This window comes from Trypanosoma cruzi, genomic scaffold, assembly GCF_000209065.1.
Source record: "Trypanosoma cruzi strain CL Brener 1047053517129 genomic scaffold, whole genome shotgun sequence".
NCBI classification, from domain to species: domain Eukaryota; phylum Euglenozoa; class Kinetoplastea; order Trypanosomatida; family Trypanosomatidae; genus Trypanosoma; species Trypanosoma cruzi.
Genome location: NW_001849547.1, coordinates 3267 through 14287, shown reverse-complemented (window position 1 = coordinate 14287; position 11021 = coordinate 3267). Strand labels below are relative to the sequence as shown.

Below are 11021 nucleotides of genomic sequence, written 5' to 3'. Positions count from 1 at the left end.
GGAGGCTGCCACGTCCAGTACTTCTGCATGGCGGCTGTGCTGGTTGCGGGCGCGGGCGTGGTTGCCTTCACGAACATGATGCGCTCGGCCTTCCTGACGGCGATGCACGCTGCAAGCTTTGTGCTGCTTACGGCGCTGTGCGTGATCAGCGCGGCCAACCACCTTGCGCCGAGCGACGGCGGAGCGAGGGCGTACGCGGCTACGGTGCTGCTGCTGACGACTGTGCTGCTTGCGATCACTGTGTACAGTGTCGTTGTGTGGTACGCGGAGGGCCGCCACTGGCAGGAGCTGCGCGAGCCGCGGCGTGGAGGGCTGGAGGCGCTGCTGCGCGATGACGAGGACAGCGACGAAGAGACGCAGAAGCTCCACGACAGGACGTCATCATCGTACGCCTCAGGCACCACTGTTGCGTCGTCGTACCGACCACCCGCACCGCCGCGGCTCATGATTAGTGACACCCGCTCAGACGCCCTGAGTCTGTTCGACCGTGCATCGGGTGCGAGCTGCAAAATTGATTGTGCCACGCCGGAGTTGTAAGGAATTTTTGCTGCACAAGAAAGCTGGCGCAGTTTCTCCTCGAGCTGGAAGGTCTCTGCCCAAGCAGTACCTCCACGTGGCGAGAAGTTACAGGGCTTTTCATGGATGCAGTATAAAGTAGACGCTTTTGGCAATGTGTTTTCTACGTTTTTTCATTATTATCGGATGCTTGGCTGATTGAGTCGTCGTTTTTTAGTTTTATCGATTTTGGCAGCAACGGATTATTGAGGTGTTGCGCTAGCCCAGGGCGGCTGTGTCACGGGTGTGTGTTGCACGCCCGCCGCTGCAGCGCTCTTTCTGGGTCTCGGGGTTCTTATTTAGGTTTTTACTCAGTAATGAGGACGTGCTTTGCGATGGTGGCTGTTGTGCGAGCCACGAAGTTTGTTTGAGAAAACAGTAGGGATAAAAAGACGATAACGCCATTCTGTGGCTTTCATTAAACGAAATTAGGACGTGTGCGTTGCTGGCTGATATGAGGGGAGGGCGTGGGGCCACGGCTGCGCACCACAGCCGCCCATCGGACTCTGCAACGGCATTGTTGTTGTTTTTTCTGTGCACTGTTTCTATTTTGTCCAGGTGCTTGCATGACGCTCTCCTGTTCCACGAGGACTGTGTGGGATGGCATGCTTGTTTTCCTCGTTAGTTATGATGCTGTATGAAATGTGAAGAAGGAAGAAAAGGGAACGAAAAAATAATGCGGGTTGATGTATTTCTTTGCGTGTGTATATATTGATATATTTTTGTGGATTTTTCTATTTTTTCTTTTTTCCTTTTTGCGTTGCTCCACACGTCTCTCAGTGTTTGCTTTAGTACGGCCACACACGTGTATCTTGAGTCGCAGATGCTTCTTTGTAGTTGACGCCATTTTCTGTTAGCCGCCAACGCGGCCACGTTCGTCAAGCATCCACTCTCTGCAGCGTTGTGCCTGATGTCTGGACTCGCTCCAGATGTAACGCAACCACCGCTGTGGCACTCATGGGAAGTAAGATGGGACGCGGGACAGAGAGATATTGTGCTGCACATGTGTCTGTTGCATTTGTTCTGTTGAGGAGGTTCCACTCAGAAGAAGAGGGATCAACACTGCACGATTCCGTGGCCTGGAGGAGTTATTACCCCCTTTTTTGGTATGATGTCTGGTTCCCACCCGTGTCTGCCCCGATTGTCTCACTGAGTGGAGCTGCGCCGTGGCCATTTTTTTTTTTTGTTTACCGGGGAAAGATCCCGCTGCGAGTGACAGAACCGCACGGCATGTATGCGGCATTCATGGCGGTAAATATTTGGGGCGAAGTGCGCATATGTGGATGACATGTGAGACGAAGCGGGGCTGACTTTCCAGCCGTCACTCCCTTTTTTGGAGAGTGTGCTCCTCTTTTTTTGCCCTTTTGTGTCAGGGCAGGGAGGGATTGGGAGCACCGTTCCAAGAAAGGCCTTGCACACGTACATACTCCCATGCCACTGTTGCCCCGAATTCGGGAACAAACCCAAATTTCTTCTGCCTTTGGCATCGGCGTGATTCTTAATTATTATTGACCGGCGCCGTTCCGTCCGGTGTGTCACTTTGGTTGGGTTGTGTGGGACTGATCTCCAAAGGCATCGAACAAAGCAGGCTGATGTGTTCACGCATTTGGTTGCCACCTTGCACGCACGTATTTTTATCGTTTTGTTGATGTGCCTTTAGGTGGCGAGGGATCCTGAACGACGCGTGCGTGGAATGCGTCTTGCCATGCGGACTGCGGGCAACACCAAGGGGCTGTTACTTTTACTCCACAGACTTATTGTGTCTTTTCTCAGGGTTGGCGGGGAAACTCCATGCAGCCCAATGTTGCTGGTATGGCCTCAAATGTCACTCCATGCGAATAATGTGCTTTAGCGAGTGAGGGGGTTGTTTGGGTTTGTGTGCGCTCTGGCTTTGTTTGCTGCTTTGTGCGGGCACGCAAGAATTGAGTGGTGGGAAAATGGAGCGGGGCGATGCCTGGCTGCGTCCCGCCCATTGTTCACTGCACGATGGTGTGGTGCACATTGTGGTGCTGACTCTGCGATGTGACAGCGGTCTCCTGTGCGGCAATGGTGGTGGGTGGAGGAGAGTGTTGGCCCGCGGCGGGGCGGTGTGATCGTGTTTTCCTTCTTTCTTTCTCTTTACTGTGAATGTGTGCACCTATTTTCAGTGTCAGCGATGGGGCAAACGGACAGACAACGTGAATAATAAAAAAGGGCGATGATGTGGCGGTGTTGTGGTTGGTTGCACGCCTCGGCTGCTTCACCGACAGGCGTTGCAGTGCGGCTGCGTGGCGCACCGACCGCCCCGCCGTGCGAGTGCCCCGCCCAACGCCATTGGGACTGCGGGACGAAACAGCCGCGAGTGTCCTTTGGAGCCAGCGGCACCTGCTGGCCGCAGTTGGGCGGTGCGAGTGGGCTGCTTCACTGCACGGGTGTAGTGGTGGCGCCTTGCAGCGGCTCCGGTGATGGTTCCGACGCTGCAGCCCGACGTGTGGCGGGGAGTAAAGTGTGGCCGCAGTGGACTCTTGACAGTCGGCTGCATAAATTACTGCTGGAGGGAAATGAACGCACCACCAACATGGGGCTGAATGATTTCCTTCAGAATTATTTTGGCGGCAGGGGCGTTGAGGAATTCAATGAGAACGTCTATCTGAAGGACCTTTTAAGTAGCCCCAATGACTTCATCCAAGACGAAGTGTTATTGAGCCCAATAAAGGCATTGCCGTCGTACCAAGAGCTGAAAAAAGAGCGTGAGGAGTTTTACGTGCTATCGGAGGCTTCACATAAGCTTAACAGAGAATATATTTTCACTCTCAGGCAATGGAGGGAATTTAAAAGAAAGGATACGGTCACTCCTCTTGCAAGGGCACAGATAAGCACAGCCTGCTCTTATGTACTGAGAGTAGAGAGGCGGAGGGCAGAAGAAGAGGAAAGGCGAGAACGACAAGAACTGGGGATTGACGTTTCCACTGGGATTAAGTATGCGGTGTTTAAAGGAAGGGTTCGCGTGGATAAAATGCGGCTGAATGATTTTCTTGCGATGGAATTGGACGGCAGGGGCGCTGTGGACGCCAATTGGGATGTCTTGCTGAGGAGTTTTTTAAGGATCCCAAGAAGTATATTTGCGGTGCGGGAGTATTGGGCGGAATGCAGGCGTCCGATCGTTACAATACGATGGAGAGGGCTGTGAGGGATGAAATGGATATTGAAGAGGATGCAAGCAAGCTTTACGAGCATTGCATGGACAATCTACTGAGGTGGTTGGTGGCTACTGCGGGGTAAAAGCAAGTGTTCATGAAGTCACTAAAAGGTTCTTGGATGCAGCCGCCGAGGAAGCGAGGAACCCAACGACGACGAGTGCACCGATATGCCTGGAGGGATTGTACGAGTCTGTGTACAATGCGAGGTGGAGCCATGTGGTGGAAGTTTCTGGCGGCGGGGGGACGGGAGTGGAAGTGAGGGAGGGGGAACCACAGCAGTCATGGAATTACAAGAAAGTTGACGACACCCTCGAAAAGGATGACGGTGTGTGGCAATCCGGTGCACCGCGTCCCAGGCTGTTGGTTCTTACCTCGCACAAGGGATGGCCGTACTCGTGGAGATGGAGGGAGAATAAATCCACTCGTGACTGCCACGTGAACTGTGAGGTGGATCGAGTGTGGCAGATTGTTAAGGGCGATCTCACCGAGTGGTTCAGCAGTCACGGTCGGAACGACTTTGAGCCCAAGCAGCGTCTGTTGATTGGGACGCCCGGGATCGGTAAGTCGATGAATGCCGGCTCGTACCTCCTCTACCAGCTGCTGCACTACGATGCGGAGCAGCTCCCAATGGTTGCGTACGTTATTGGGAGTCAATCATTTTTGTTTGACAAGACCACCAAAACGGTATCAACATACAGGGGTGACCCCGGGATTGATGATGTTGTAAACATTTTTTCTTTGCGTGGGGTGAAAGGGTATTGTATCTACGATGCGACATTGGCATGTCGTCAACCGCCTGCTGGTTTGCCTTGCAGGGGATGGGGCATGATTGTGGTGACACCACCAGACAAAAACGACTATGAACGGTGGGCAAAAAAATGGACGCTACTGCAATCGTAACGAATTGTCCCGAAGAAAACGATGTGAGGGCAATGTGCATTTGGATGAAACGCAATCGGCCCCTGCAGGAGCAAGCGGAGTACTGGAAGGAGGTGAGGGGTCGCATGAATAACGTGGGACCAATTCTCCGCTTTATCTTTGGCAAACAGGCATGTGATGACCGCATTAAAGCGTGTCAGCAAGCCGTGGGTGGGTCGACCGCTCCGGAATTAGAGCGTAATTTGGGTATTGGCTGTTGCTACTCGTCCAATGACAGCGACTTGTCTCGAAAGCTTGTGAAGGCTGTCCGAGTACGACGAGGAAACAGCATTGAATCGCCTCTGAATTTGCTGGTATCTCCCCACCTCGAACGTGAAATTCTGTCCCGGTTGGAGAATGAAATGAAGCAGTCCAATTTTATTTTTTTTGTTTTGAGGTTCTGGGATTATGCCCCACCATATATTATTGAAAAGTGTGCCGCATCCGCATTTTTGAATGAGGATTTCCTGCGTGCGATAAGACTTAAACTCAAGGAACTGAGGCCACCAGGACGACGTGAGCCACACAGGTGCACTGAAAGAGCACTCAGACACGAGCTTCACCAGAAAAGAGGTTCTGCCGCCACCGGAACGCCTTTCCAATCCGGTTGCTATGGACCACTGGGTGCTGTATGAGCCGAAAGTCCAAAACTTTCCGCTGGTGGACGGCCTTTTCTTTGTGGACTCAAATCCGAAGACGCTGGTTGGTCTGCGGATGGCTACGGCGGGTGAGCGCCACACCAGAGCCAGCACTGCGAGGCAGTTCACCGAGTATCTGGCGGCATATTTTAATGGTTGGGAGGAGTTATCCCGGGACATGTCGTGGGAGATTATTTACGTGCAGCACGCCGATGAATGATTGGCAGAGGTGTGATGTTGTCAATTCCAATAATGTGAGCGATGATGAAAGCCGCGAAATAGCGGCGTTTTGGAAGGAAGAGGTGCGCCAGTACCAAGTGCCAATATCGTACAGAGGCTTTAGAAGAGACGAAGCACTCCGAAGTGAGGAAGAACCGTCGAAATAGGAAAACAAATTGGGGAAAGGGGCAATTTTGATTTGTGGTAAAGAAATATTGTGGGGTTTATGTATTCTTGGATACTTGTGTATGCATACGGCGCAGGTGCACCAGCACAAGGCGGCAGTATATCGCACAGATTTCAGAACTGTCCAACGCTATCGAACATAACAGTGACAGAAGAAAATTAGGGAGGGAAATGGGTTGTTTGGCTTCTGGTGAAAAACATTGGGTGATTTCTATATAGTATGTTAGTTGTGTGTTTGCGCACGAGGCATAATTGGAGAATTGCCCCCGTATGAGGGAGTCATTGTGGCTGGCGGTGTCGCAGTGCTACTGCATTGCCCATTTTATTCTGTTGTGTTCTAAGGCCCATCACGAACAGAAGCATCTTTAAGGGATGGACGAAGGATAAGTTCTATTGGGGAAATGGTGTGCTCCGTGTGACCGCATGGAGCGAGGCGCCGCGTCATGGATGGGTGAGGATCCGCTTTCACGTGTGGCTCTTTGGGTGATTGCTCGCTTGGTGTGCGTTGTCTGTTGGCTTTGGGGCTGTGGCCGTGTCTCGTTGGCTGTGGGAATGAGCTGGAGTCGGTGGCGGTGTGTCGCTTCTTTTCTTCTTCCATTGGTGGTTGATTGGTGGCGGTGTTTGCCTTCGTTGTGTGGAGGGCCGAATCCTCTCACCCGCGGACTGGCAGCACTGCGATGGTGTGTGTATGTGTGAGGGCTGGTGTGGAGTTGCCGGCCAGGGCGAGGCCCTTGGCGATGCCTTTCCCGCCTGTCTTTTGTTTCTTCCGTGTGTTTGTGCTGCCTTTTGCTTTTTTCTCCTGTCATCCTCTCCTGCTGTGTTCCTGCGTGGAGTGGCCGCATGCTCACGAGCCATGTTGATTGTGAGTGCCTCTTGACGGCGTCCATTCATCTCTCTCCGCCTCTCTGTCTGTCTTTCCCTGTTGGGTGTGGCGTGTTGCACCGCGTGAGGGCTGGCCCGCACACACCGACGGCCCGCCGTGACTTGCCGTGTTGCTGCTCTTTTCCGTGGGCGATGGTCCTCCGTGCCGTCTCCTCCGGATTGTCTCGTGTCCCGCTCTCTGCGTGGGTGCTCTGCCCTAACCCCCGCTGACGTGTCTGATGTATTACCACTGTTATTGTTCTCCCCAATTATTGAACACAGACACGCTAGGAAAATAAGCGCTAAACGCTACTGTGAAATTCGAAGGCACTGAAAGGAACAACAGCACACACACCGCCCATACGCACATATTTATATGCTCTCACGTGTTGCTGCAGTGAAGGCACCCCGCACGCACAACCGTCGCCGCGTGACCGGATCCAGCGGAAGGAGGAGGGAAGGAAGAGAGAGTGAGTCGCAGAGGCCCAACATGTCCCGGCTTGTGTTTGATTCCACAGTGCTGCTTCTCCTCGTCGTGATGATGTGCTGCGGTGGAGGTGCACAAGCTGGTGTGGGAAGTAATGCTGATGCTTCAACTCCTGGGTCGGCATTGACGGGTGCCATTGCTGGAGAAGGGAGTGCTTCAGGGGGTGTTGAGGGACTGCAACGGGTCGATCTTTTTGTGCCGCAGACGACGCAGGTGCTGGCGAAGAAGGGGACTGACTCAAGTCGGAGGGATTCATTTGTTTCACCCTCTCTCGTCAGTGCTGGTGGAGTAATTGCTGCTTTTGCCGAAGGTCACGTAAATGCCAAATATCAAGGTGGTCAATTGACTAAGCCGTCTTTTGATGTTGTTTCGGAGAACATCGACTCTGCTTAGGAATGGTCTACTCTTGTTGGTGAGGTCGGTAAAGGAAGAATGGAGTGCACACACTGTGCTTGGTAAAGCGGAGGGAAAGAGAGTTTGGATGTTGTGCTCCGCCGCACAACAACCATGAAGGGCAATAAGGTGTTTCTTCTTGTGGGAAGCACTGATGTGTCCTATGTAGATGGGAGTTGGAAAGAGGGCGGCTTGGAACTAAAACTGGTTGTTGGTGAGGTCACGAATCCCACGGGCGGAGAGTAGAGTAAACGGATCAAATGGGGCGAAATCCAGTCTCCGTTGAACGAGAGTACTATAGCCGCTCACAAAGGTAAATTGACGGAGTGCCTTGCTTCTGGTGGCTCAGGTGCTCTGATGGAGGATGGCACCATTGTGTTTTTTCTGATGGCGGTGAATGAAAAAAATGATGGCGTTTACTCCATGATTATTTACTCGAAGGACAACGGCAGTACCTGGTCGCTCTCTGAGGACATTTCCCCTGCGGAATGCCTTAACCCCGCGTCACCGAATGGGAGGGATCGCTTCTCATGATTGTTGACTGCGAGAATGGCCAGAGTGTGTTCGAGTCGCGTGACATGGGGACAACGTGGACGGAGGCCATCGGGACACTCTCGAGCGTGTGGTTCAACGCACGACCAAGAGCTCCCTGGGACAAAAGCCTGCGTGTGGGAGACCTCATCACCGCGACCATTGAGGGAAAGAAACTCATGCTGTACACTCGGCAAGGGCACCCCTTCTGGGGGACTGAAACCAAGGCACTCTACCTTTGGGTCACGGACAATAGCCGCACGTTTCTTCTTGAGGCCCTTTCTACGGATCACGCTGTGGGTGAGACGCTTACCAACGCCCTGCTGTACTCGGATGGTGCGTTGCACCTTTCACGAGAGAGTATTGTGGGAACGCGCCGGGGCATATCCCTTGCCGCCTGACGGAGGAGCTGAAGACGATCAAGTCCACCCTCAGTACTTGGGCGAGACTGGACGTCTTCTTCTCCAAGTCGTCCACACCCACGGCTGGTCTGGTTGGATTCCTGTCCAATACGTCGTCCGGTGGCGACACGTGGATCGACGAGTACCGTTGCGTGAATGCAACGGTGACGAAGGCAGCGAAGGTCAAAAATGTTTTTAGGTTCACGGCGCCTGGGTCCAGGGCAATGTGGTCGATGAGCAGGTGGGGACCCAATAAACAGTACGGCTTTGTGAACCACAGATTCACCCTTGTGGCGACGGTGACCATCCACCGGGTTCCGAAGGGGAGCACTCCTCTGCTGGGTGCGGGTCTGGGGGACGGTGCCGGCAAGAAGATCATTGGGCTGTCGTACAGCACGAATAGAAGGTGGGAGAAGGTGTTCAACGGCACAAAAACAGCGCCGGGGAGCACATGGGAACCTGGGAGAGAATACCAGGTGGCGCTCATGCTGCAGGACGGCAACAAGGGCTCCGTGTACTTGAATGGCGAGCTTGTGGGGAGCCCGGAGACGCTACGAACACTTGAGACGCGGGGGGCTGAAGTCTCATTCTTCTACATTGGGGGCGACGAGGGAGACATCAACAGCAATGTGACGGTGACGAAGGTCTTTCTGTACAACCGCCCACTGAGTGTCGGTGAACTAAAAATGGTCAAGAAGAGCGACGCCAAAAAAGGTAACAGTGACGGCTCCATGCGTGGGGGCATCTCTCGGATGCTGCTGTGCGGCATTGTGGCCCTTTACTGAGAAACTGCAGTGAGGACTTCCTGCCTCCAGCGGGAACATATGCATCTGGCCACGCACTCTTTTAAATTAATTGCCACTTTCTGTGACGCCTTGTTTTAACCATTTTATTTTACTTTGTACCCCCTTCGCCGCGCAGGTCCATTCCTCCATGTGGAAGCATGCTCCCCCCGGGGCCATCATCGCGTTGTTTTTGTTTGGTTGGTTTTTTATTTCCCCCCGTGTTGTGGTCCTCCGACAACGGCGGGATCTACTCAGTGTTTTTGTTTTTGTTTGTTTGTTTGATCAGAGGCACGCTCGGCTTTGTGTGCCACGCCGATGGCGCCGGCTAATAAAGGAGACAATGGAATGGGGTGCACGAAACCACGCCGAGTGTCCCAGTGGAATATCAATAATGTGTGGGCACCGGGGATTTAAACGACTATAACGAGTGTGACGTATTTCTTCATTATCTGCAGGCGAAACAAACGCACCGATTTGGATGTCACGCAGCAGCGTGCAGTTTTTTCTTGTTTTTTTTTTTTGAGTGAATGCGTAGTGGAAGACGGATTTATCCTTTCTTACTTTCCAGCATATTTCCCGCGGCTCGCCACGGCGTGGGCAGCCGTGCGGTGTTGCGTTTCAACATTCATCCCGTTTGTCTTTTTCTGGCGCTCTGCTGTGGTTGTATTTGCCCTTAAATGCTTTTTTTATTTTTTTTTGGCCGTAGGCAGACACACGAGACAGTTACACGATATAGTTATTGCAGTGTAGTTGGTTGCTCCTCTTGTACTCTGTGCTGGCGGTTGCGTGTGGGTGCTTCTCCCTCGTTGTGTTTTTGGGGAGGAGGCAAGCGACGGCGTCGGTGGAATGGCGCCCCAGTGGGAGAGGGAAGACGCTGACCGCCGCTGACGGTGACGGTCTTTGCTGCGGGTGACCTGACGGGATGACGTCACCGGTGCCACATCCAACCGAGATGGATGTGGGCCGCACCTTTGCTTTTTCCCTTCTCTCTATCCCTCAGTCTCCTGCAGATTGACGAACTGCGGGGCAGTGGCGTGATTAAAAACAGGACGTCTATGAGTCAACAGGCCGCACAATCGGTGTGGACCCTTGTCCCCCGCGTCTGAGTGCCGTCACCGCACTTCTTCATCCTTCCTTTTTGTGTGTGCCTTTTGCGCGTGTGGTGCCGATCTTTGTTTTGCAATGCCAACCTACGTAAGGGAGGAAAGACGCCTTTTCTGCTGGCGAACGGCGAATTCTTCACCCCTCTTCCGTGTCACCATTTCTTCCTTTGACGCGCTTGATGGTCGCCGGTTCCAACGCTGCCACGTGGTACTGTCTCGGCCCTTGTTTGTTTTTCGCGGCATCGGGACTGCTCTGTGGTGGAGCCTTTTGCCTGCAAGAGCGGTGCTAATAGCCATTTGCCTTTTTTGCTGGGATGGCGCCACTCTGTATGGTTGTGTAGGGCTGCATGGGCGGTGGGAGGGCGATGGTGTTAACGGCGTGGTTTCGTCTGCGCTTTTCTTTGTCGGTGGTTTTGCTTTGGCGGGGACTGTCTGTGGCCGGATGCCTCCGCGTACCACTGTGTTTATTTGCTGTTGTTTCCGCCTTTTTATTCCTTTCCTGAAAAAACAGTTAGAGATACTTTGGCTTGACCAGCACAACTATCGTTTCAAGGTGTTAGGAGTTACTTGCGGTATTAGGATTGGTAGTAGTGGGATAACGATCTGGCGGAATTGTGTCTCTGGATTTCCCATCTGTAGGAAGGGATTTGTTAGACAGGAGTTACGGTCGACGGGGCGAGTGCGATACGCCACGACAGCTTTATTGGTACCTGTCTGGGTCGGTGGATGCGGTCTGTTGTGGGTGCGTGTCCGCGCAGCCGGCAC

At 53.2% G+C, this 11021-nt stretch overlaps 1 protein-coding gene and 2 pseudogenes across 1 annotated transcript, besides 1 other annotated feature; all 3 read left to right on the top strand.

The window, feature by feature from the left end:
* Tc00.1047053509019.30 (dispersed gene family protein 1 (DGF-1), putative) lies at positions 1–537 on the top strand (the record flags this gene model as incomplete). Its single annotated transcript, XM_801509.1, has 1 exon — positions 1–537. A coding segment is annotated over one exon (537 nt), but the record flags the coding sequence as incomplete, so codon positions are not given.
* Positions 1–11021: a sequence feature (areas not merged during assembly with more than two copies in the genome that could not be assigned to a particular haplotype).
* Tc00.1047053509019.21 lies at positions 3317–5707 on the top strand (annotated as a pseudogene).
* Positions 6931–9153, top strand: Tc00.1047053509019.10 (annotated as a pseudogene).